At 46.0% G+C, this 27,784-nt stretch overlaps 1 protein-coding gene across 6 annotated transcripts in view; it reads right to left on the reverse strand.

Annotated features, from left to right (window-relative positions):
• Positions 1-27,432, reverse strand: part of LOC130208083 (transcription factor SOX-13-like) — a 41,732-nt gene extending 14,300 nt beyond the window's left edge. For 2 of the 6 annotated variants that reach the window (XM_056436997.1, XM_056436996.1), the window contains exons 1-4: positions 10,323-10,590; positions 2,798-3,005; positions 2,548-2,650; positions 688-774 (exon numbers count right to left, since the gene is read on the reverse strand). In XM_056436997.1, the coding sequence (XP_056292972.1) occupies positions 688-774; positions 2,548-2,650; positions 2,798-3,005; positions 10,323-10,396 (472 nt within the window). In that variant the 5' untranslated portion in view covers positions 10,397-10,590. Of the gene's footprint in view, positions 1-687; positions 775-2,547; positions 2,651-2,797; positions 3,006-10,322; positions 10,591-15,960; positions 16,398-26,416; positions 26,441-26,978; positions 27,058-27,139 lie in introns of those variants that run through there. The other 4 variants (XM_056436998.1, XM_056436999.1, XM_056437000.1 and 1 more) reach the window with 4 other exon arrangements.
• Between the last annotated feature and the right edge of the window lie 352 nt (positions 27,433-27,784).

Below are 27,784 nucleotides of genomic sequence, written 5' to 3' on the forward strand. Positions count from 1 at the left end.
CTTTCGGTAGTCAACAAACAAACATAAAGTGCCTCACACTTAAACTTGGAAAACAATATTAATTCTAATAATTTTCTGGAGGTTTTAATTGCTGGCGTCAAATTTAACCCAAAGGGTAAAATATGTTAGGAAATATAAAGGTAACAGGAGGGTGAAACATTGAATCGGGTCAAAATGACCCTAAGGCGGTGGGAGGGTTAAATATTTAATCGGGTCAAATTGACCCTAAAGGTAACAGGAGGGTTAAGGAGACACAGTACTTAAGGTTTTCTGGGTTGGGAGGTTCCCCGTTGATTTCATTCAGTAAAATAACGACGTTGTCTATTCAGTGGCTTTGTGCTACATGTGTGGCAGGACGGGAGCGATGACTTGACCGAGGTCGGGTCACTCAGAATACATCATTTAGCTGTATGAATAATTTGGCCCGCCAAGTGTTTTTGTTTGTATCCAAAACCTTTTTTGTCCCAACTCACGCCAGACGAAGCCAACAATTTTGACAGAAACATTATCCAAGCTGCGGCGTACCAAATTATCCCAGTTATCTTTTGTGCAACAAGTTTCATGAAGCAGATGACGTTCATTGCAGATACATGAGGGCAGGTATTCATTTGCACAATCAAAACAGTGGCGTGTGTAAGTGGTGCATACGTGGTATATAAAGGTGTTGTTGGTGTTTTGAAAGCTGACCTTTCAGTCGTCCTGCCTCCACTGTGCTTTTATCCAGAAGTTTCTCCTTCCAGTCAGCATTCAGCAGCTTCTCAATGGTGGGCATTACTGTTAACAAGACAGGTTCTCAGTTGGGCTGCACTTGACGGTGCGAAAAACATTTTTTGTCAAATCACCTCCATCTGACACTCAAGCCACATTATTGGCCTCTCTTCTGCCTCTTCCAACAGCATTGATTAAACAAGACGATCAAGGTTGTTTGTGTGCCGCCAGGAGAAGCTTTGAGTGGATCGATTTAAGGACAGAGAAAAATCCAAGGTCAACGAGTGGGGAGAATTTTGAGGAGAAAGAAAGTGCTGGTGAAAGACCAGAGGGCAGGGAGCGTCTCTGGCAACAGCTCAGGAGAGCAGCTTTTACTCGGCGCGTGGAAGGTTGAACAGAAATCAGACAAAAAACAGGATCCCTCCGAAAAAACAACCCATTCAGAAAAAACAACACCCTCGCTTTTCGCGAGGCAAACAGTCACTTTTGCACATTGATTTTTTCAGCAGACTGCATTGTTTAATGCTGAATGGAGGCAGAATGTAGTGCACTTAAAGACATAGGATACAGACTCTGGTAGCTGAGAAAATTGTATGGCGAAGTCTGTGCGTGTACGTGTGCGTGTGCTGATACCGATGTTTCAAATCCAATATTAAGGTGAATGCTGAGTACTTGCTGAATTAAGTGCCGGTCCAAATGCAAGTCGGTCCCTCATGCCATCGAGGGCTTCTAAAACTTTTTAAAAGTGCATCAACTGCAGTTTGCGTGATACATGTTTACATATTAAAAACAATATGTCGAGAGCAGGCAACAACGCCTGGTTCGGCCGAGTGAAGCCGATACGGAAGAGTCCAAACACCTGCGCTCCCTCTGCTGACCCGCATGGGGCGACTCCTCTTGTTGCAAAAAGAAGTGTGTATAGAAGTCTATTAGAAATTGACTGTACTTCTCACTTGATTAATTATCTCAGTGAACATTGTAAACGTGAGTTTATTATCTCAATCTCTAGTTTCAAGTCTTCAATACAGCTTTAGAGTAAAATAGATCATGAAGCAGAGAATGCCTTAGGCCGGTCTTATTGTGATTGACAGGTCGCTGCTCCATCAAAGACATATATAGTGTTTCTACATCATGCTTCCGCATTACAAATATGGTCATTGGTTACAAATAAAACAGGGCGAAGGACATAATCCAAGATGCCGACGGCGGAACCGTCGAAGTCGGTGCTCCGAAACGGCAGTCAAGAAACCAACGGGTGACGTCACCAGGACTACGTCCACTTCATATTTACAGTCTCAGGCGTCCCCCAAGTGAAGGAGCCCTCATTGATTCTCGTATGCATTATGAATACTGTAATATACTTTAATATTCGCTTGTTATCGCAATATTGAACAATGTAATTGCACTTATCATTTACTCATCCATCCTTTTCAGAACAGGAGGTTGCGCCTGGGCGAACCCTAATTACACTTTATAGTCATTAAATAAGCATTTCTTAGGATTATGAATCAGGGATTTTTAGGCTAGAAGATCTTTTTTTAAATTTATTGCTAGATGCTCAAAAACATTATGAAAAAAAAGCTAGTAAGACCCCGTCGGTTAAGATTATTCCATCAAATTATTCAAAGCAGGTTAACGGATAAAAACAGTTTACAGGTGCCCATGGCTCTACTTCTAAATAACAGGAGCAATTTTTCGGTTGTATATTGAGCCAAAATGCGAGTGACTGGATGATCAATACGAAGAAGGCGTCTTCCGCCAATCTGAGTATGATTGGCAGCGGCATCAGCCATGACACCGCAGAAAGTGACTGAGCGAGCGTGTTGGGTGCAGACCAACCTTCTTTGAAGTTGGATTGTCCTTCTGGTTTGACATGCGTCCTGGCCTCCCTCAGTCCCATGGGGCTTTGCCTGTGAGGCAGCTCCTTACCCGGAGAGCCCTCCTGTCGTGGGGGGGGGGGCACAGAAAGTGAATCGTCAGGACAAGAAAAAAGTGCACCTTTCGGTCTTAATCCGTGACACTTCCGACATTTCCCTAAATCACCCATCGATAACCTCCGTTTCGTCCCCATTCTCGCAAATGAGCTTACCGAAGGCGAGCGGGAGAGCGGCGGGGTCAGTTGGCGAGCCTCCAGCGGATGATGTGCCGACCAATCGCACGAGGGAGACCTCTTGATCGGCTCGCCGTGGGTTATGACACCGGCCCCTGCGCCGGCCTCCTCCTGTTCCACTTTTACGCCAACGCAAGCCATGCTGACATCCCCGAGGTGCAGTGCTGGAGGGCTGGGCTCAACCATTCTGTCGAAAGACAAACAGCACACAAAGCTCAGTGTCATTGTGGGTGTGGCGAGCTTTGGGCACTTGCCATGGCAAGTTTTGATTGGATATCCGATATAATTACAGCAAAGAGCGGTGATCAAAGGTAGAACAAGGTGCACATTTTAACCAGGGAAACAAATCTCAAAACATATCACTTAGAAAGATCAACAAGTTAAAATAGCTCTTGGAAAAGAGCCGGTTGGACTGGACTAAGAGTCTACAGCTCGTTGGCAGCGCCGTTAACAACACACAGCCATTCATTTATGGCTGTCTGGTCTGAAACAAACTTACTACAAGGAACATTTAACCGTTTATGTAAATGATTTGATACGTTGAATGTTCTAAGTCACCGCTGAAGTCTAGGTCAAAGGTCAGGTGGTGGTTGTGTTGCCACAAAAGTCCAAGTCAGGCGTATTGTCCAAGTCAAGGTCTCTCAAGGTCCTCGTCTTTTCCCTCCACATCGGTCTAATTTACTTAAACACGCACTTAGCCCACGTGCAGCTGACTGCACCCATACCTGATCTTATACATGTAGTGTGTGTGTGTGTGTGTGTGTGTGTGTGTGTGTGTGACAGTGAATAATAGTAGGCTAGAAAGGAGGCAGACAGACAACGCCTTAGTGAGAGAGAAGTAAAGAGAAAGGAAGAGAGGACAGGTTGACAGAGAGAGGTTTGAAACACAGTGAACTTGAGCAGATCAACACAGGCTTGTTTGTGCGAGTGTGTGTGTGTGTGTGTGTGTGTGTGTGCGTTCTATTATTTCCCAGCTCTGGGGAGGGAGGAAAGAAAAACACAGCAGACAGCAGAACAAAACAAACAGAATACACAAGGGCAAAAAGTGCACATATATATTAAGAGGCAGAGAAAGAAAAGAAAAAAGCCATTGTTGGAGCCGGGGAACAAAGGAAGCCGGGACAATGGGGGAGAGGCGGACAAAAGCCGCCGGCCGCAGGAAACGGGCCGGATAACAATGCCAGCGGAATGTGCCGACCAACTCGGGAACACGGCAAAAAAAAAGGGAAAAGAAAAGCGGAGCGCCACCGTTCTGCGGAAAGCATAATAATGCCCCCCCCCCACAGCCTGAACACCGTGTTTCCGAACAAAGCCACCTGTCTGCCAGGGTGCACGGCTCCAAAATAAAAACATCTACGAGTCTAAAAACCAACAACTCCATCTTCAACTGTGACCAGGAGCTCCGCAACTCCCACAAGTCAGCCCCCTCCGACTGACTGAGTTTGTGGTTGACAGCTCGACACAATTAACCTATTGTTCTTCTGCAATGGGAACTTTCTCAGGATCAACAAAAGGTTAGCACACAACTCTGTTCAGAATTCCGGAGGGCTAACGAACGTGTTCAGCACATTTACTTTGCAGAATGCAAAGCGGTTTGTTTGCACCGACTGAAACGGCCGTTGTTTCCCTCCGTGTTTTGCTAGCTAGCGAGTCTGCGCGTATCAAAAGAGAACATGGCGCCGCTAGTGGTCACCTTTAAATTATACTGAAAGTTAAACTGTTCTACAGCCGTTCAGTCGAATAAAAACTAAACTAAATCCAGGATAAACACATCTTGCTTTAGAGTCTTAGAAGCGAGCGTTTTAATAAAAATTGCAGTTTATATCTTTATTTTTTTTACAAAAAATTTCTTCCTTGTCTGATTGTCCGTACAGTTGGTTGTTTTGTCATTTTTATTTATTCTTTTTTGATTGTCTGGTGTAACTTGTAAAAACTTAAAATAAAATGATTAAAAGAAAGAAAGAAATCAATAAAAAATGGTGTATATATATATATATCTTGTTGGGTGGTGTCGTGGCTAGCACCGTCACCTCACAGCACAAGGGGCCTTGGTTCGATCCCTGGGCGGTTCTTCTGTGTGGAGCTTGCACGTTCTCCCTGTGGCATCGTGGGTTCCCTCCGGGTTCTCCGGCTTCCTCCCACAGTCCAAAGACATGCCGCTCAGGTTAATTGGAAACTCTGAACTGCCCTTAGATGTGAATGTGAGTGTGAATGGATGTCTGTCTCTATATGTGCCCTGTGATGAACTGGTGACCTGTCCAGTTGAACTCTGCCCTCTCCCAATGTCCGCTGGGATCGGCTCCAGCTCCCCTGCTCATTTTTTATTTAAATGGGAAAACGTTGGAATTCAATGAGCAGCACAATGCTCTTTTGATTGTTTAAAAAAAATCTATAAACAGTTTCTCAATTGACCTTTAAGAAGATGAAAAATGGGGGAGGAAAATAAATCGAATGCCAGCGTTCCGTCAAACACTTTTGTCACGGCTTTGAAACGCACACCGCACGCATCGGCTGCCAGATCTCGAAATCTGCACCAATTGTGTGTGTGTGTTTGTTTGTACCTCAGCGCGTGTGTGTGAATTCAAACAGAGTCATAATAAAACCACATCACATCGCTGAAGGTAACTAAAGCCTGGTAGCACATTCAATTCAGCTGCGGGGCGGGGCGGGGACACACACGAAAAACAGAATATCACACTCGTGTGTTTGGGCACAGATCTCGTTTTCAGGGTGAACAAATTTCAAAAGAACAAAATAAAAATAAAATAAAAATGTGGCCCTGTGATCTAAAGAACACCGATAATTGACATCTGCAGTGACCATTGGAAGGAAACCAAAACAGTCTTTTTCAGGTGTCGTATGTGCACTTTTTTTTGCGTAGCTTTAGGGAGGAATGAGAATAAAAAGGTAGGAAGCTGTTTAGACAACACCGTTGAGATCAGCGAGGGGCTGATTGTGTGTGTGTGTGTGTGTGTGTGTGTGTGTGTGGGGGGAAGGCGTGACCACCGAGTTTTGTCCCACGGCGAGTTATTCCTGGGTCTGCCGGCCCCCCACCCCCCATCTCCACGTTCCAAAGAGGACGAGTCTTTAGGCTTAGGCTGTCACTCGCCTGTGTGCGTGTGTGTGTGTCACCCAACGCTGCGGTATGCGCTGAATCTCAGCGATCCCCAGAGCCGCTGACAGCGAGGAATGCGTCAAGGTGTGCGAGTTTTTTAAAAGCACAATGTTGTTGTTCTCCGTCAAACAATGCTTCGGCCTGAACAATGGGGAACTCAAGGTCCTCGTCTTCTCCCTCCACATCGGTCTCCTTTACTCAAACACGCACTTAGCCCACGTGCACTGGCTGCACCCATATGGAACCTGACCTTATGTAGTGTGTGGTGTGTGTGTGTGTGTGTGTGCGTTGGATGATTTGCATGGCATTTCCTTCTTCCCGAGGTTATACGATTGCGGCCTGTTTTTTGTGTGTGACCACCTTACGGTGCCACTCACCACACACCGCTGACCACAATCACAATATAGACAGGCCTCAAAGCAGCTGTTGAGCTAAAAAATTAAATAAATAAGTAATTTAATTAAAACCGCCAGATTTCTGGTCCGTCTCTTTTAAAAATACTTCAACTGGCAAGTTCAGCTCACGCTGGAGAAACCGCCCGACCAGGGGATTGCAATGAAAAAAAAATCAAAGCACAAGCACAATAGGACTACCGTATTTTTTGCACTATAGGGCGCACTGGATTATAAGGCGCACTGTCAATGAATGGTCTATTTTCGATCTTTTTTCATATATTAAAGCGCACCGGACTATAAGGCGCATTAAGCGGAAAAAAAACAGTCAGATAAGTCAGTCGATCAAACTTTATTAAACGCGTTCACAATAATTCTCAACATTATTCAAACGTTAATGAGCGTATTCACAATAACTACCAACCTTATTCAGTTGTAACACGTAAAATACAACACAATACACTCACTTTTTCAGTTTATTCCTCGTCCACAAATCCTTCAAATTCTTCATCTTCAGTGTCCGAGTTGAACAGTTGGGCGATTACGGCATCCAACATGCCGGAATTCCCCTCGTCATTATCCGAGTCAGTGTCGTTGCTGTTAGCTGGCAGTTCAGTGATGATTCCGGCCTTTGTGAAAGCTCGGACCACAGTTGAGACTGATACCTTAGCCCAGGCATCCACGATCCATTTGCATATAGTGGCGTAAGTCGCCCGGCGCTGTCTCCCTGTCTTGGTGAATGTGTGTTCGCCTTCTGTCATCCACTGCTCCCACGCAGCTCGCAGTTTAACTTTGAACGCCCTGTTGACACCAATATCTAGCGGCTGGAGTTCTTTAGTTAATCCACCTGGAATGATGGCAAGCTCCGAATTAGTTTGCTTCACTTGGTTTTTGACAGCATCGGTGAGATGGGCGCGCATGGAGTCGCAGATCAATAGGGACAGAGATTTGTGAAAAAAGCCATCCGGTCTCCTGACGTAAATTTCTCTCAGCCACTCAATCATCTTTTCCTCGTCCATCCAGCCCTTTGGGTTAGCTTTGATGATGACGCCGGCTGGAAACGTTTCTTTTGGCAAAGTCTTTCTCTTGAAAATGACCATGGGTGGAAGTTTCTGGCCATCAGCCTGGCAACTGAGAACTACAGTGAAGGATGACTTCTCGTTCCCTGTGGTGCGTATAGACACCGTTCTGGTCCCTGTTTTCTCCACAGTGCGGTTCACGGGGATATCAAAGGTGAGGGGAACCTCGTCCATGTTGGTGATGTGCTCTGGCTGGATCTTCTTTTCAGTGATCTTGTTTTTGCAGTATGCGCGGAAAATGACCAACTTTTCTTTGTAATCTTTTGGCAGTTGCTGCGAGACGGTAGTTCGTGTGCGGATAGAGAGATTACGTCTTTTCATAAAACGAAAGCACCAAGAAGGACCGCCTCGAAAGTCATTGATATTCATGTCCCGTGCTAACGCTGTTGCCTTCAGTCGAATAGAGACTGTAGAGACGCTTCTACCTGCTGCTCTCTGTTCAATAACCCACTGTTCAATTTTGTCCTCTAACTGTGCCCATCTCGCTTTGTTCCCGCGGAAACTCTGTGTGGTCTTCTTTACTTGGCGCAGGTCATCTTCTTGCTTCCTCCACTTCCGTACCATTGATTCATTGATGTTGAATTCTCTCGCAGCTGCTCTATTCCCATGTTCTACTGCGTGACTGTTAGCCTTGAGTTTGAAGTCCGCGTCGTAAGCGTGTCTTTTGACAGGTGCCATTTTGGGATCCGTAACACACACTGTAATATTATGGTGAAGCACAGTATGTATTACTCCGCGACGCTCCTGGCTACGGTAGCCGTAATGCTGCAAGCGGTGCGGCTTTGTAGTTTACCAAAGTCGTTCTAAAACATTTTGACTTAGCGCCGTGAGCGCCTTGTACCACACAAAATCGCTTAGGTCAGTAAACAAAACCAGAATTAATCCATATATACGGCGCTTCGGATTATAAGGCGCACTGTCGTTTTTTGAGAAAATTAAAGGCTTTTAAGTGCGCCCTATAGTGCAGAAAATACGGTACTTGGTTTTATTTTGTAAATGATTATTGTTTGGCTGAAAAATAATTACGTTTGTGTAACTTAAGTTTCGTACACAGCGCCCTCCTGGGTGAAAGTCCTGTTTGTTTGACCCATCTTTTAACCCAACGTTTTAACCCAGTTGTTGACTTCATACAGATGTTAATACAACTGTTGGCTACTTCAAAACACATGGCACATCAAAGAGCGCCACATTTGACATTAATGTGATTTTCCGGACTGGACCACCCTCCATTTTAGTTTGCGTACAGGAACTGAGTGATTTGGGTGAAGGAAGGCGACAGTGGACGAAGAGGAACAGGCCCTCAGATTAAAGAAAAGGAGAAGAGCTACCTTCTTTTGAACGGTGTTTTGAAACTCTACACTTCCCACGGCACAAGAATCACTTCACACTAAACCGTCAGTTACCCAACAAGTTGTAACATGTGAAGAAAAAAGGAAAAAACTAACATTCCCCCTCCAGGGGCTTGGCAATGCAAATCCCTTCCGTTGTTCTCCCTTTCTTTTCTTCTTTTGTTTCCTTCTTCTGTCTCACCGTTTTGTTTTCCACCCCCCAACAGAAGCAGCTAGTTGGGTTTACGTCGTCCAATGCAGCTCTGCAGCTAGAGCCCGAGGCACAATAGACAGAGAGAGCACTATAGACAGAGAGAGAGAGAGAGAGAGAGAGAGAGAGAGAGAGAGAGACATACAGAGAGAGAGAGACATACAGAGAGATAGAGAGACAGAGAGATAGATATATAATGAGACAGAGAGATGGAGAGACAGAGACAGAGAGACTGAGAAAGAAAGGGAGAGAGAGAGATAGAGATATATAGAGACAGAGAGATGGAGAGACAGAGAGACTGAGAAAGAGAGACAGAGAGATAGAAAGACAGAGATATATAAAGAGACAGAGATGGAGAGACAGAGAGAGAGACTGAGAAAGAGAGATGGAGTGACAGAGAGAGAGATAGAGAGACTGAGAAAGAGAGATAGAGATATAAAGAGACAGAGATAGAGAGACAGAGATATATAAAGAGACAGAGAGATGGAGAGACAGAGAGACTGAGAAAGAGAGACAGAGAGACAGAGATATAAAGAGACAGAGATGGAGAGACAGAGACAGATAGAGAGACTGAGAGAGAGACAGAGAGAGATAGACAGACTGAGAAAGAGAGAGAGAGACACATGAGCCAGTTGAGAACAGCAGGATAACTAAAGAGTCTTCTGAAGAGGTTTTACTTGGTGGTAAACAAATAAAGGCATTCCCATTGTCAGCCGTGAGACTGACAGCTGTAATTGAAGGTTCCCCGCAGGAACGTATCAAAAGGCAGAAAACCACAACGCGCCTGGCGGCCGTTCAACACGCCGAGCGCACGCAAGTCAAACATCTCGCTGCGCTGCTTTTTTCTGTCCTCTCGCACGGTTTTTCCCGCCTGTGTGTTTTCGTGTAAGTTTCAGTAAGTTTCCAACCCGCCTCGCGGTCGTGTCGAGACAAGTGCCGAGGAGCTGAGGTCTTTACAAATGTTTTCGGGAAATGTTTTCACGGTTAGCAGCATTTGCTCTGGGGTGATGGAAGCCGAGCCGACTAAACCGCGGGGCCTGGCTCGTCGGGCGGATCACGCCCAGAGAGAGCTTCAGCGAACTGAAACAAGGACACCGCATCAAATCTGTTTAAAACATATATATACACATACATCTGCTCCGTGACGCATCCAGGGTTCACGGAACCTGCAACGTCTCCGTTGGCGGACGATCAGTCAAGGGATGTTGCGTTGCTCCGATGCTGCTCAACGGAGAAGTTTAAGTTCTCAAAGAACTCATACAAAGAAAGTGTGCAGTAGAATAAAAATAGGAAATGTATAACAAACCGTTCCAATGTCTAAAAGATAGATTTTAAAGAGAACGGACTTCCTTGTGGCATGCGGTTGTTCCTGTACTGACCTGGTGGGGAGGAGCGTACCCGAGGAGGTCCAGCGGCGCTCCGTCGCGGGAACAAACCTGCCGCCGCGAGTCATGGAGACTGGCTCTGCCTCGCCCGTCTTTTTAACTTACTGCTCGCCTGTTACCTCTGACCCCCCCCCCCCTCCCTCAAGGAGGGGGAAGTACAAAGAGCCTCTTCAAATCCCACCGGACATTTGCATAATTAGCATGCCATTCCAGGTGAGCCGCCGCTGCGGCGCGATACCGATCGCACACCAGCCCACGAGCAGGTGTGCGATGGCGCGGCGATAAGGCCCGGCGGACGCCTTCGAACAAAGTCGGCTTTATCCTCCGTTATGATTTCCTGGACACGAGACTCAAACCGGCCCAAGCGAGGTCACGAATCGTGACGAAGCCGCGGAGTGTTAAAGGCCAGGAAATAAAAGCAACACGTCGACAACAGAGCGAGATGGAATCAGCCGACCCATTGAGAGTGCGGTTTGACATCATTTTTTTTCACTAAAGAGACGAACCGTACAAATGGTCAACCTAGCTGGAAGCACAATACCCTGATTATCTAATGCACAAAAAGGCCTTTATTAATGCTTTTCCTGGCGCTTATTAAATCTTTTCTTGAGGCCTGAAAAGAAAACCAGCTGAAAGCCCAATTAGGCCGCCATAAACTGTAATTCCCGATAAATGGCGCATTGTGGTTCTTTTTGGTGGCACAAAAATACAAACGTTGTTGCCGTGCACGAATAAAAGAAGCTCCGTTCCCGTCTTAAACTGCAGGAAATGTCGCGCCACCCGTCTACTTCATCTCGTGTATAAAATCATTCTGGCGCAGCGATTACATTTCGCTGCGTTGCTCCCGTTCTTTGTGACCCCCCAACTGCACTTTCGGAGCTCTATCCGCAGTACGCCATATTTTTTTAGACACCATACATGTGTGTTGTGTGCGTGTGTAGAGAGTGATGGAGAAACAACTGCAGCACGATGTTAAAGCTGGATGCAAATACAGGATGCCGTGTTCAAACTACGAGCAACAAAGCTAACGGGTAACATTGTCGCTATTGAAGCGTTGCCGAGCGCTCATTGTAGTAGTTATGCCTTTAAGACGGGAAAACCGCAAGAACACCTTTTTCTTTTATTTCCTGGACAGAAACAGAAAGGGGATTTTCAGCAGGATAGAGAAAAGGGAGAACAGAAATGAGTAAAAAGAAAAAAGTGATTGGTTGACGCTTCACCGAGTTGAGGCCAGCTCATCTTTGATCTGTGGAGCGTCAACGCGGCGAATATTATTCTCCAATAGAGAGCGGCCACGTAAACCATAGGGAAGCACGCCGCCCGGATCTTTCTGCCACGTTTAGCAACCAAACGGTTGAAATAAACACAAAAGAAATACTCCACATTCACGTCACTCATTATTCATATATCGTTTACCGGTAGCGGAAACGACAGTTCAAGCCTCAGCCGTTTTGGATCAATTGCGGCCCCTAGGGGCCAGTTAAGAGTAGCGAGGAGTCGGCGGTCACTGGCGGCGTAAAGCGGTCAACAAATACGTTGACGACAAAGTGTGTTTCGCAAAAAGTGTGAATCGGTGCAACCAACGAGAGGTGCTTGAGCGCGCATCGAGAAATGAGCACAAACAAATATATTAGGCTGACGGGTGCCAGCAGAGTGCCAGATTAGCTGCGGACGGACAGACCTGCACACACACACACATGAATGCATAATCTCCTGGCATGCAGATATAACTTTATTATTAAACTTCTAATGAGTAGGAGAACACGCTTGAAGGGTAAAAGATGTTCGTGTCCGATTAGAATATAGGCATGACTCGACCGGCATCAGCAGCTAATGTCCGTGAGATTTTTTTGGGGCGGGGGGGCTGTAAACAAAGAACCAGACGCGCCGACTGCATATACATAACACCCGATATAGTATAAACATATACAGTAAGTGCATCGGCGGTCTGTCTAATGTCTGGGCCTTTAGTTCGCATCGACTCCATTATTGTGCTGCGAGTTGTGTGCACAAGGCCAGAGTAAGAAAACAGTGTTAAAAATAGTTTAAACGATTGATACAGGAGCGCTCGATCGGAACATTTGGGTAAATTCATGGAGCCACGTAGTTTACATTGGGCTGTTTTTTGAACCTTTTGAAACAAAATACGCACACCAGGGCTCCAGACTGCGACCAAATGGTCGCATTTTGCGCCTAAAATTAGACACAGTGCGAGTAAATTTTTCATCAACTCGCGCATGCGCGACCAGTAAATTAGCAGATTTCTTTTTTTTGTTATTAAATATTTTTGTTGCTTACAAACTTGTTCTACACTTCAGCCCACTACAGTTAGCGGTAATGCCTGAATGACTGGTTTGCTAACCGACATTAACTCCAGAAGAAGAAGAAAGGAGACGAAAACCGAAGAAGAAGAAGGCTGGCCTGTGTGTGTGTGGGGGGGGGCTAATGTGTGAAAAGAGGCGCACCGCAGCGGAGACGCAACGAGGGCGAGGGCCGCAGAGTGAGAGGTCAGAGGGGATCCTCACCACCGAGCGGCGTCCCCGTCCCCCGAGTTGAATCTCTGGGTCGACTCAGCCGACTCTCACATGTCTGCCCCTATAGACTGATGTTCACGGTAAACGCATTCCATCAGGAGCGCGCGAGGGTTTTGATAAAGTTAGCGGAAGGATTTAAGTGACAACATCCGGTTTTGCAAAGTTAGCGGAAAGAACCACGTGAAACAACATCCGTTTATCAAAATAAGATGTCGACAAATCATACACTAACATATAAAAGTAAACAATGAACTGATGTATCTTTATAGATAGTTTCTGAGATTTAGCTTAAATTATGCTAACATTAAAACATTTTTACTGGACCAAGGAAGAGTTTATAAAAATTAGTCAGTCTTTTGTATGTTAAGAAAAGTCCTGTATATAGATTTCCCCAAGAGTTCCAGGAAATGAATAATGCAGATGTGTTCCATACATATCTGAAATCCCTACAATAGCAATCAAACTATTTTAATGTATCAATTAGGACATTTTTCAAAGTAAAAGTCCTAAATGTTTAAAGAAATCGGTAATTTCTTTAATGTTTGAGTTGCTTTATATATGTATTTCCTCATAGTCCTAGGCAATAATGCTACACAATAAATAGAATGCTTCAATCAACACCGTGATCGGTGATTGGTATTATCGGATCGGCAGATACTGATTTCAGTGATCGGTATTATCGGTGATCGGCAGATACTGATTTCAGTGATCGGAAACACTGGAGTTGATAAGCGTGTCTTGTCTGATCAATACACAACAGTGAGGTGTGTGAATGGACCGAGCGGCCAGCTGCTGATCACGCACTCAATAGCTCGACTGCATGAATAGAAGGTGCGCGTGCTTTAAAAATTTGGGAGCACCCAAGACCCATTTTGACCCAGGAAAAAGTGCGCCCCTAAATTTTCTGCTTGCGCCCCTAACATTTTAAGTTAGGAGCGACTGTGCTCCTAGTTAAAAAAGTTAGTATGGAGCCCTGCACACTGAAAGTTGCAAATTCAGAGCGGTTGTTTCAGAACAACCAGGTGACAATTCAGCCGAACATTAATTAAAATATTAATTTACTGCTCAAGCTGAAAACAATGGTCTAAAAGCCTTTTTGTACACCACGGCTGTAGTTTCCGTTCATCTTTTTATGAACTATTAATGAACTAATTAATAATATTGATTACAAGCTGTTCTACATTCACCTGAATGGTGGCTCAGAGTGGTCAAACAACGTTTTTTTTTTTTTAAGGATGCGAAAGAAAGAAAAAAAAATAGGACAAGACAATGCATGACATCTCCTGGCTGGCCTGGGAACGCCTCGGGGTCCCCCAGAATGAGCTGGAACATGTTGCGGGTGAGAGGGAAGCCTGGGTCAGCCTGCTGGGTCCGCTGCCCCCGGAATAAGCGGTTGCAAATGGAATGGAAAGACAATGCAACCTGTTCCCAGGACGTGATTGCGGGGCTGAAGTTTCGGAGTCGGCGTGTAAACGGGATCGAAACCTGATGCCGACAATATTCACTTGCAGTTCTTCCTTGTTTTTCGTTTCCACGACCCACCGGGCTAACGGTGAAATTAAACTTCTCGGTGAAATTTCAAGACCTTCCAACAGAACATGGAATATTCTCCAGACCACGCTGACAGATGGAGTCTCAAAGAATCATGTGTGTGTGTGCGTGTGTGCATGTTTGGGGACTTGAACTATTTCTTTTTTGGAAAGGTTTGTAAGATGTCCACAAACACAAACACACAGAGCTGTGGAACAAAGCTTCCTTGCGTTGCTGACTGGGCCTCATTAGAGAATGAGCTCTCAGGACTCGAGACACAAAGGCCTTGCCTTCTTCTTTCCTTCCCCTCTCCTCCTCTGTTCTCTTGGCCTTTTGATGTTGAGGGTACTGAACCATATAGTGCGGACTCCAAAGAATAAGCTCATCAAGAATACACACTTAAGTTTCCTCTCTTTTTTGTTGTGAGGGGGGCATGGGTTGTCGTTTCCTACCTTTTTGTGTGTGTGTGTGTGTGTGTTGAGAAGCAAACACACAGACCTACGAGCACCCGATAAGGTGCTGTTGTTCTGCGGTCGCTGGTCAGTACATCGCACAAAGAGCAGTGTTGGGAACTGCAGCGCTGCGATTGAATGATAAAGAGACCACACTGAGACCCACCCACCCACTCACACACGCACACACAGCTTAGACACACTGCTATGTCGCACTTCCAGTTTCCCCCATCCCCATAAATATCAACACCAGGAGAAGTAGAAGTGGACCAACAAGGCAAAGCTGTGACCCGGTGCCACGCTATATTCCGTCGGCTGTCTTACGGACTTCGGAGCCCTTCTGCCACGCGATCGCAGAGTTTCTTGTATCCTGATGAAAAGACCATTTGTGTCTGTAAAATGGCAGCTGCAGGAGATCCGAGCTCGGAAAATAAGTCGCACACTGTCGTCCACCCGTCGGCAAACAAAAAGTGCTTTTGGGCGTCGGACTAGGAAAGACAACACCAGCTCCACTGTGTGATAACCGGCATTAATACGTGCTAAATAAATAGTTAATTCAACTTCAGTTACGCTATTATACAGCCAACTGAGAATGATGTTGACTTATTATTAGTGATGCTTTAGTCTGTTATTTTTACAGTTTGTATGAGCTATATTAAGTATGTGTTCATGATTTCCAAAAGGTTTGTGAATCTTGAGGAGGAACAGATGTCTGTCACACTTTGTAAATGGATCATGACAGCCTTTTTTACTTGTTGCAAGTTGTCTACGAGCTCGCTCATCTCGGCGAATCATCAGGAGGAACGGGTGCTATCCATCCGCCTCGCCCGGCCACTGATGGAATCCTGCCGTTCAAACAAGGCCCAGGGTTGCCAGGTCCCTGTGACAAAAACCAGCCCAGTGGCACATTAATCCCAGACCAATAACGGATGAAAATACCAGAAAATGTGGCCTTGCCAAATCATAGGCGCTGCTTTTAAAGTCCAACAGCGTTGCTGTCGTCGGAACTAATCCAGGCCCCAATGTTTCGTCAGCCTGGATTAGAGGTTTTCCCCCTCAACAGTTTTTCAACCCAGTTGGGTCGACATGTGTAAATATAAATATATATATACATACATTTGCTGGCGTCGTCTGCGTGCGAGATGTGCCGATCCAGGGTCCGTTTGCCAGAATAATGGGGTATAAAAGACATGATTTCATATTTAAAAAAGGGAACGGATTTGTTTAGTGAGAGATATTATTCATGCGTTTTGCATGCAAAAGCGGGTTCACCCAACCATGCAAACACACGGCCGATACTTCAAAAGCAGCCCAGTCGCACGGTAGAGCGACGGACTCGGCGATGCCGTCGAGGACTCACAATGAACAGACGTGCCTGTGACCCGCCCGCGATCTAATTTTCTTAAATTAAAAACTACAAAGAAATGAAAGCCGAAGATTTTACATACGCTGGCGTTCGCGAGGCTGCGGCCCGTTTCACGGACACGGGACTGAATCCGGTTTTGCTCTCGTCAAAGAATGATTACTGATCATGAACATCACATCTCTCTCCCCCCCCCCCCCCTCGACTGATTATCTCGACTTGCATGAATGCACTTTCCTCTGCCGTTCCGCTGACAGACAGAGTTGTGTGTTTTTTTGTTTGCTCATCTGTTCGTGCGCTGTGGTTGGGTTCTCGACAGAACTGCTAAATGCAGAGAGCGACAGCCGGATGTCAGTGTCGGCTTTGGTTTTTAAGTCGTTTTAGATTAACCTAGCCCCCTCACGCTAGTGCGCATGTAACCACATTGTCTGAAGTGCACGCGTTCAAGAGCTGCAAAACAAGAGCTGCTTTGAGGTCCCGCGTTACGGCCCACAAGCACGAGGCTACATATGCGACATGTGATTTTCGCGGTTCGCCCCGGAAACACGAGACGGCTTTAGTTTTAGTCTCAAACCACAAGACGACGGACACATTTCTGGGACGGAATTGGAAATTAGCGCCGCGGCCTTTGTGTGTTTTTACAATACAAGCAACGTTTGTATGGGTTTTGCAAACCGTCAAGCTATGAAAGATATCACTGCGTGGGGGGGGGGGGGGGGGGATGAAATCTAGGCGTAGTAATCTTCCCGGTCAACAGGTGTAAGCATGGAGTGGAGGTAAGCGCACGGTTCGGAGTTCACAGCCTCTCCAGACAGCAGCTGCTGTGCTGCTTTAATGCAGCGCTTTAAAGCTCAGACACTTTGGGATTTTCAGAAAAACAATGCTCGCACATCAGCCATACGATTGTATCAAGACAAACTCAAGAAAGAAAGAAAAAAATGACAATATGAATACTGGCGCACGACTTGCACCTGTAACCAGGGTGACCACCGTGGCCCAGCACGGTGTCCTCATTGCTACTGTTGCTCTAAACTGCGTTTGAAGTATTTTGGCCATGGTGAAAATAGGCCGTCCAAATCCTGGCAAACGAAAATACCATGGGAGAACTCTGCAAAATATTCCTGGAAACTAGTGCCTCAGTTTAACTGCACGATTCGACTCGACGCCAATCTTGGAATAAGATGGTTTTCTCCATTACATTTTCACACGCGGTGGAGGGAGGATTTTTGAGCAGACATCCATAACAACACCACGCCAACCTGCTGTGACCTTTTCTTTGGCAACCAAACCGAAGGGACGTCGGCACACTTGAGTGCCCCCACAGTGGAGGTAGTGTACGGCGGAGTGAGAGTACTCTACGGCGTAGGAGACCCAGCGCATGGCACAGTGAACATAGTGTAAACTATCGTAAACAGCGTAGTTTACGGAGGAGTGAACGTAGCATATGGCGTTGTGTATACAGCTAAAGGCGTTGGGTATGTGTGCAACGTGTATGTGTGCAAACGTAAGTGTACGGCGGAGTAAACAACGTAGTGTACGACATAATAAACAACGTAGTGTACGTCGTAATAAACAACGTAGTGTAAGGCGTAATAAACAACATAGTGTACGTCGTAATAAACAACGTAGTGTACGTCGTAATAAACAACATAGTGTACGTCGTAATAAACAACATAGTGTACGTCGTAATAAACAACATAGTGTACGTCGTAATAAACAACGTAGTGTACGTCGTAATAAACAACATAGTGTACGTCGTAATAAACAACATAGTGTACGTCGTAATAAACAACGTAGTGTATGGCGTAATAAACAACGTAGTGTACGGCGTAATAAACAACGTAGTGTAAGGCGTAGTAAACAACATAGTGTACGGCGTAATAAACAACGTAGCGTACGGCATAGTGGCCGTAGTGGCGTAGTTAATGTAGCTTACGGGGTAGGGCGTGGAGTAGTGTACCACTTAGTATGCTGCATAGTGCAGTCGTGTACAGCGTCGTGTAAACATACAGTTTGCAAACAGGAAAAAACTCAAACGCGAGTCGAGCGGCGCCCTGCTGGACTGGGCAGCAGTCGGGCCGTGTCAGGACAGCTGTGACGCAGGTGGCATTTTCTTCACAGAGCGCTCCTCGGATGTGAGGCACATCGTCTCCTAATGATTGGTGGCCACATGTCTCATCAGGGGGCAGGAGCCATAAAACAAGAGGGAGGAGGAACGCAAGGAAGTTGGTGTGCTGCAGATCAAACGGCAACTTTTCTGGAGACCCTGGAGGACAACGAATGACAACCCTCTCAATTCTAACCCAACAAAAACCTGTCCGAAAACATTGCTCCATGGCACGAAGAACATCTCTTGCCACTATTTTCTACTTTTTCTAAGCAGCTCTGTCTTCTTTCATGACGTATGTTAATCTTGTAAGTTAGAAACCATTTTGGTAAAACATTCAACTACTCGGTATACACATTTTAAGTCAAGTAGGCTCCATGTTGACCAAATACACAACTAATTACTATCCATCGTGGTGTTAACATCTTGTTCACGGGCAATTCATACATCACGAGTACTTTTCCTTGGAATGGACTATTTTATAGTTCGGCAATGCTACTTTGACCGAGCTCAAAAGTACCTGAACACATCTCCCACTAATGAAGTTGTCTATGGAAATATTCTACAGTAAAAGAACAAAATCCACAATACAAAGCACACTGGTAGTTGATATTTGTGTTCCTTTCCATTCAGGTCACTTGAATAAAGAACCGAATCCTTTTAACACCCAGTTCTAACTTCATGCGACCGTATGGCTTCGTGTTTAACACGTCTGCTCCAATGCACTTCACTAGCTTTCTCTCTCTGACCACTCTCTCTCTTTCTCTCCCCTCTCTCACTCTCTCACAAAAGCTTTCTAAATAAGATGTATAAATAGGCCGACAACACAACTGTGCCCTTCACAAAGACACCGAGGAGGGAGAAAAGAGAGGAGAACAGGACTCTGGCTTTAGTCACGGCCGCTTTATTCTTCTGCTTTTCAGAAGCACAGGTTAAAAAGCAGCCATTTTTCTCCTTCTTTTCATGCCTCTGTCCCTCTCTCAACCCTCTCTCTCTCCCTCGCTCGGCCCCTCTCGCTATCCGAAACAGGTCGCCTATTGTGGCGGCGAGCGAAAGGCTACTGTGGCATTTATCAGAGAGGAGGAGGAGGAGGGGAGAAGACAAAACACACTCCCAATAAAGAGATAGAACAAGAGCAAAGGGAAGAAAGGACGTGTATGAAGGCCACTTTTTTCTCTTCCCTCACAAAGCAACCCCCCCGCCCGCCTTCCCTCCACCACCCTCGACTCCTTCAGGCCAGCTCAGACAAAAGGCAGCCCCCCCCGACTCCCACAATGCGCTCTCTCCTTCAACCCGGCACACTTTATATCCTCACTCCATTCACCGCTGCTTCTTGAGAGCGCCCACGTGTGCTCAGCATGTGTGTGTGTGTGTGTGCGTTCTATGGAGTTTGTAGCAGCGGTAGCGGGGGTCTATGTTTGCTGAGGGTCTTAAAGACCAAGGGGCCAGGGCTCGGAGGGGTTACTATGGAAACGCCTTTGAGCAGTAAGCAGCACAACAGGTGATTCTGCTGAGGGCCCGTTCATCTCGGCACATAGAGAACCACAGGGGGTCTTTGCTCGGTGAGTGTGCGTGTGTGCATGTGTGTGTGTGTGTGTTGCAAGTATAGCCGTGCTCATGCCACAAACAACTTAGAGCCATAGGTCTTAACCAGCTCCAATAAGCCGGCGATCATGCCTGAAGTCGCTGGCTGGCCGCGGTAATGATGCGCCGCGCGGGTTTGGCGCACACGCGGGTCAGGCCCACGGACGCGACTACGCCGCAGACACGTAGGGTCTGAAAATACTGGGGGGGGAAACGACAGGGAGAAGAAACGGAGAAGATGGAAAATGCGTAAAATCTTCTTTTTTGGGGGGAGGCCGTGAACGTATGCGCTCTCATGTCGTCGTTTCTGGCCACAGCTGAAGACAAAACCGCAGGCAGGCAGCGACCAGCTTGTGAACATGGTGGAGGACTTCAGCGGCTAGAGACACTTCCCTCATGAGTTCATGGAGACTAGAAACAGAGCTACAGTCAATATTGGACTTAAATTCATCTTATGGATATGAACATGACTGGTTGGCGGATGTGCAAATAAACAACTGTTTGCTTACATGTGCGTTATATAAACGGTCATGACACATCAATGTTGACTTCGCATCGCGTGTATGTTTGCCCACCAGCAATATTATAATAAAACATTTGTAACGGTTTTACACACCAAAAAACAATATTCAACGGATTCAACTTGCACATATGAGATATTCTGTTCCATAGAGCTTCAAACACGATGAAAAAAATGTTTTTCCTTCATTTATCTGCTACAAAAAAACAGTCCAACAAATGTACTATTTGCTCCTGTTTAAATAAAGTTTGCACAGAGTTGTTGTTCAGTAGGAGCCAATGGGCTTGAGGCTGGTTTGCTGCAGAAGGAAGTTGGAGATGGGTGGTGACCCTGCAGGAACACTACCACTTCTCTCCACAGGGACCGCCAAAATCAACACAATGCAAGAGCAGCTTTAGAAAATATATATTTATAATAAAGAAAATATTCTTTCAATATATATATATATATTATTATTTTATTTTTATTTTTTTCTTCTTTTTTGATGAATTTACTTGTCAAACAGTACTGAGAAGTAAATATAGTTTTCTTTAATTTATGGAAAAATGTTAATTCTCTGGTTCACAAGAGAGGTGACAAGCTGATAAAGAAGCTAAATGCCAGGAACTTCAATTGATCGGAGAGGTTTCTCCTTCAATTGTGTTACGCTTCAGCTCGTAATAGAAACACACGAAAGCCGACCCGTTTTGTACGTCGCAACATGCATCGCAAAATGTTAGGAGTCAAACAAGCCGTCAAACTTAAACAAAGTTGGGGCCTACAGTCGCTTTAGATTTCACAGATTTTTAATGAAAATGCAAATCATGCCGCTGGACTCACACACACACATAACTAACAGGTGTAAAATAAGAGTCTTCTGTTTCAATAAATAAACACAAAATCAACAGGGTTTCATGTGCGAACAGGGCGCCTTTGATTGAGTGTGAACGTCATGTAAATGATCCAGGAACACAGTACATGTTTTGTTTTTATTATGAGACAACAGCACGATCGCGGATTCTCGTAATCGACGGCGAAATAAACAAATGGGCTGAGAAAAAGAAAAAAAAATTATATGAAAGGCTCTTCAGTCACTGGCAGACAACGAAACATCTGTATTGGTGCGCTCGTCTCTGATGGCGATGCAAATCGGTCGGGCAACGCTGGCAAATTTGGAAAAGGAAGCTGAAATATGTTCGCATGACGAGCAGAGCCTTCGGGCCTTATTGGGTCACTGCGGGTCCAAAATGTCAAACTCGTTATCCCTCCATCTGGCTCTCTCTCTCTCTCCCCCTCTCATTGTAAAGGCTCTCAGAAGTAAGAGGCATATTGGTCACAAAGGAACCTGCTCGTTCATGTACTGCGCGCCAAAACAATACATGTGCCGTTAACGTGACGAGGATCGCGGGAACGGCGAGACAAAAAGGGAAACCCGTAGTCATGGACAAACGTCAGAGTTGAAGAAAAGAAGAAAAAAAAAAGAAAAAAAACACATACTTCCCAACAAAAGCTCCACTCTCCACTCTGTATTTAAGTTAACACACCTTGGTCCTGTGGAAGCTTGCATTTTGACATAGCGTGCTGAGTGAGCATCATCTCAACGTGCAAAAGGAGAAGTTCACAAAAAGTTTTTCCTTTCTCCGTTTCTCCCCCCTCCCACTCGAGGGATTAGAAAGTGTTCAAAAATGGCACATGAAGAAAAAAAAAATTGCAAAATATGCTTCCGTTCTTTCTTCTCTAAAAGTTGATTTACAGCCATTGATAAATAGCCCGCTTCACCCCCCCCCCCCCCCCCCACCGGCCTTATTAGCGCATAATTATGAGCTTACGGCTTTCGCCGGCGAGTGAGTGCACATCCAAAACGCAGCTGGCAGAACCCAAATGTGCCGAGAGTGACATCTCCCAAACAATGTTTTAAATCCCTGTTTAATCTGCAGCTTTATAGAGTAGAAACCGGCATTACTGCACACACACACACACACAACCAAACACACACACTATTTAACTTCGCCCTGAGTAGAAAACTTGTGTTTACCTTGACATGCATGCAGGGTTTTGTGTGTGTGTGTGTGTGTGTGGGGGGGGGGACCCATCACCAGTATAAGACATTACCACCTATCTGGTGTGAGTCAGTGTGTGTGTGTGTGTGTGGACCCATCACCAGTATAAGAGATTTCCACCTATCTGGTGTGAGTCTGTGTGTGTGCTATGAAGTTCCTAGACAGTTGTAATTTTCTTCCTCAATCACAGCAACAGGTGGAGAAGATGTTAAAGGAACTTTGTCACCTTTTGTGCACGTTAAAAGAGCTTCTCCTCACGCACATTTAGCGCCGGCTGCTGCATCATGCAAATGAGGACGTGGAAACTGTCCGCGATGACGAATAAAGAATTAACCGGGACAATCTCATTTTATTTTTTTAAAGTCTGGCACAGAGAAGGAGAAACACTTTCGACTAAATAGAAATGTCAATGTATCCATTAATCAATTCATAATTGACATCTGACATTTGCTTTCTGGATTTCTGAATCAGTTAATTGTCAGAAGTGATTAAGAAACATTCGTCACAATTTCCCCGCAGCCAAAAGGCGCCGCATGAACGTGACTGGGGGGGAAAAACCGCAAGCAAAATGAATAGATTTAATTTGTTTTGCCATTTCAGCTTGAAACCTTACAGAAACAAACAAAAATAGTTTCTGAAAAATGTTCTGCTCATTCATTAATCAACCAATTCCAACGCAATACTCCTGGTCTGCAGACTAAATTAGCGAGTGCATAAACAGGATTCTCTCTAAAGGACAGGTATTCGAGTTGAGCACGTAAAAGTGACGCTGAAAACCATGAGTCATAGCTGTGCAACACACTGGGTTCATAACTTAAGCTAACATAATTCCATTCGACTGCACGCGCTACAAAACTTGTGAAAACAATGTGGAGCAATCGTAAAAAATTGCGGGAGATTGAGTCTGTTGGACTAGAGTCCAACTGGTTTAAGCGAAGAAAACAAAAGTTATTGTTTAAACTCTTACTTTGCATTTGGAGAAAAGATTCCAACTTGTGCATCTTAACGGGATATCATTTGTACTTTTTTTGAAAGCGTGTGAAAATTGTCTTTAATAGCAGTGCATATATATGTAATTACACCGACTCATGTGTCAATTATTTCAGATGGAGCCCGAGTTGATGTCAGTCGAGGAGACCGGAGAAAAGTTGCGCAACTCTCGTCAGTCATTCATAGCATCCTGGTTGCCGTATGACTCGGCTGAAAGATGATTAAACGAGCCGGTTAAAGACGCAGGAAGAGGAGTCAAACGCATAGGGGTGAGTCGTGAACGGTTCCCCGTGACGGGGGCGTCACGCGGCGACCATCGGCGAGTTTACCAGGCGGCGTTTGAACGTTCACAGCTCTGGCGATCCTCCCAGAGGAGACAATGGCGAGCCAGAGGGCTTTATTTAAGGAGATCACACGGCTTCCCCGAACCCGGCATTGTTGTGTGTGATTGGCTTGGGCCTCACACTGCGCTAAAAGAGGAGGCTGAGGAGTAGACACACACACACACACAAAGACACACACACCATTGTGGTGTTCCTCTGTGGACTCCTGGTTCAATAGGAATCAGAGAACAATGTCGAGAGGATATAGGAGGTCAGGAGGAGAGAGAGAGAGAGAGAGAGAGAGAGAGAGAGAGAGAGAGAGAGAGAGAGAGAGAGAGGGGAGGACACAAAAAAAAAAGCTTTGTCTGCTCTGCTGCCCTTATGGAGATGTCCGATGTATAGGAAATCGTGCACACACACACACACACACACACACATATAATATCACTTCAAAACACACACACATGACATAATCATTAGCAATGCAACGTGACAAATTAAAAAGTCTAACACGAGTGGGGAAAAAGGGGTGAGAAATAACGCATGGCTGGGCGTGCGGATATTAAAAAACTGGTCAATTATTTTCTGTGAGATCCGTTATTGCAATTTTACCGTGGCTGGAGGAGGTTTTTTGGGGGGAATTGAAATAAACACAAACAAATAAGCTTGTTATGTATTCTTTAATTTAGCTGGATTTGTTTTGTTAGTTTTGTTTGGAATTGCCACCGGTATATACAAGTCGGGACATTCACAGTATACTGACACCGCTGCAGTGAGCCGATATATCTTTTCTGAAAAACCACAGACACACCTGCGCTGAAGGACTCACCCGAACGATCAAAGGAACCTTCTGGATGAGAAAGGTATCCCCGTGTACAAGTTCAAGCCAAATCATGTGGTTCCTTTCTTTCTAAATGCGGGCTTTGAGAGTAGCGACGTTATCCTTTGTATAAGAGAATAATGCAATCTAAAAATCTGAAAACTTTCAGTCTACTTTCAAATTAAACAAAGAAATATCGCACCTGATACTGAAAATAAAATAGATGTAGCCACACATATGTTTCTTCCTCTCGTCAAACCGTCTCAATCAAATAAGATGTCGCGTTTCCACGTGACCCTCGCCTAAACGGCACGAACTACATTCGCACTTTTCACGAGCTAATCACAACAAACAGCAAAAAATAAACTAATCATTTTTAAATTGTCCGATTTTGTTGACGTTATCAAAAATGGAACCAAGTTTTCCCTGAAAAACTTAACTTATTTTGTGTAATCTGATTCATTAACACCCAACCCTGACAATAATACACGGATTGAACTATTTATTTTGTCTACACACACCGACAGAAGATAAAGCTACTTCTGGCAACCAGGCATACGAGTGTGTTAAGAAACAGACGCACGACTTGAGGAAACGGGTCACAAATATGTATTACATTATTATTTCACATTTTCTTTTTACTCAAGCAGTGGACAAAACATCTCGTCCATCCAGAGGGTTTGAAAGAGTCTTGGACGATTCATTCGGCTGCCGAACAAGCCTTCAGGCATTTTCACCTGATGCCACACGAGGGCCACGAACGGAGGTTGGGAATTTTTCCGGTGACTTGACTTGAGCGTGAGCACTGTTGCCACGGTTACCTCGAGTTCAACGCAACTTCTCTCCCGATTTAAGCCGCTGGTTAAGCGGACGCTTCGCTCGAGATGTAGCAGCGCTCGCAACCCGACTGACGGACTGAGGCGGGACTAAAGAGCGAGCGCCTGGGTCACCTTTCCTCCTGCGTGAACCCATTCACCTGAGAAGACAAAGCGACGGAAAAAAGACGAGAGAGATGGGAGGACCCGGGATGGGGGGGGAAGGAGGCACAGTTGAAGGGTGAAATGCCAAACCACTCCTTGAGATTAGTGGAGTGTCGAGCAGTATGTGCAGTGACAGCGAGGCCCTCCGCTTTGGCGTCCGCGCTACCCGGTTCCCCCTCGGGGGACGGCAGAGACGCAGCGTTCTACTGTACTTCCAAATGAGAAGGCAGGAACGGAAAAAAAGAAAGAAGAGAAGCGCAAGGGAGGGGTGGCAGCAGTAAGGAGGTGCACGGGGGGGGGGGAAAGAGACAGAAGACTGACGGAAAAAGAAAAGGTCAGGGACTCCCCACTGACCGGGACAGCTTTGTACGCGTCCAGACACCGTAGACGGCCACGAGAACACACACACACACACACACACACACACGGACAGCGCTGAGACCTCTGAGCCGGTCCCGGGACCGCCCGCCCCTAAGTGCTTTTGCACCGAAGACGACCCGGACCTCAGGGGGACCCTTGAATGCTTTCAAAGGACTCTTGGGGTGTGGGGACCCGAAGCCTCTTACACACTCCCATGACCACCCCACCCCCCCCGCCTCCTCCGGCCCCAAACCGACACTTCACACCAAAGGACATTTAAGTATACCCCCTTCACCATTAAGAAAACTTCATTCTTGAAACTTTAGTGGTGCACAATACAACAACAAAACTTCTTTCTTTTTTTTAAGGTGTTAAGGCCTTTGGTAAAATGATGCCCGGCATCCATTCTCGGGGGACCTGCTGATAGCTGCTCATTTACATCTGCCAACAGAGCTGACATCACATCACAAGCATCATCGTCATCACCATAGCTCAGTGGGGTAAGAGGGCCGTCCTGCAACCGCAGGGTTGCGGGTTCGATCCCCGCTCCCCCATGGTGCAAGTTCGAAAGTGTCCTTGAGCAAGGCACTGAACCCATTGCTTCTCGGCGCTTCAGCCCACAGCACTGCTCCTTAATAACTAAGGATGGGTTAAATGCAGAGAACTAATTTCCCCTTGGGGATTAATAAAAGTGTATATTCTATTCTATATTCTAGCTGACTAACAGTTTACGAAACTCAGAGAAAATACATTTTTCACAAAGATTTCACAAAGACGGAGAGAGAGAGAGTCGCGAGTTGTTTAGAGAGTATATCATTGAGGAGGTAACATTTCCCCTTGGGGATTAATAAAGTATATATCTATCCATCTATCTAACTTTGGGGGGTGGTAGCGTAGCTTCGCCACTCCCCCTTTTCCCGTCGAGCGGGTTGGTTTTAATCACCCAGAAAACATCGCACATCCACACCTGGACATCTACAGACACGTTTTTGGAAGTTGTTGTTATTGAGGTCTTCAATCACACACGGCGATACGTAACTTGACTCACCGGTCCCGGTGAGCTCTCTCCACGCGAAAGCAAGCGAGAGAGGGAGAGAGAGAGAGAGAGATAGATAGATAGATAGAGAGAGAGAGAGAGAGAGAGAGAGATAGAGAGAGAGCGAAAAACAAAAAACTTCCCGTCCTCCTCTCCCGCTTTTAATTCCTCACCGCATTCAGAGCACGGCGCGGCTCGGGACGAAGTGGCCGCTGCTCGGTGCGTGTCGCGCGGTCCTCCTCTCTCTCTCTCTCTCGGCTCCGCTGCTCGGCTCCGGGGAGGGGGGGGGGCGGAGAGGGAGCCACGGGTGAAGTTGCTTGAAATGACGCCGTGGGTGAAGCGCTGAGACGGGAGAGGCGGAACAGCGCGTGGACGTGACGGAGACACACAGAGCGCTGCCTTTGCACTCGCTCGCTTACTCGCTCACTCTCGGAGACTTTGTGTCGGTCTACAGCTGCGGGTTCCCACTCACTCACCGTCCGCAGCGCGCTGCCGCTCACCTCCCACTTAAAGGGACAGTGACTGATTTCCAGGTGGTGGCGGCGGCGGCGGGGAGGAGGGAGGGGCCATCAACCAGAACGATTATCTGTCACCGCCCCCTTGTCGCGTTTAACCACAAATTACACGCTATTGATCGCTATTGATTGGGTTGGTCGAAATGCAATTGACAGCCCCCCTTCCTCCCTGTTTAGAATTCTAATCCATGGTGGATTTACAGAAATGCTTACTTTAATTCAGTTCACTTTGCCACCAACACAGTGTTCGCATGTAACGAGCAGGTCATATTTCAATTATCGGCTAGTCTCAAAGGCCCTTGA

Source organism: Pseudoliparis swirei, chromosome 18, assembly GCF_029220125.1.
Source record: "Pseudoliparis swirei isolate HS2019 ecotype Mariana Trench chromosome 18, NWPU_hadal_v1, whole genome shotgun sequence".
Lineage (NCBI taxonomy): Eukaryota > Metazoa > Chordata > Actinopteri > Perciformes > Liparidae > Pseudoliparis > Pseudoliparis swirei.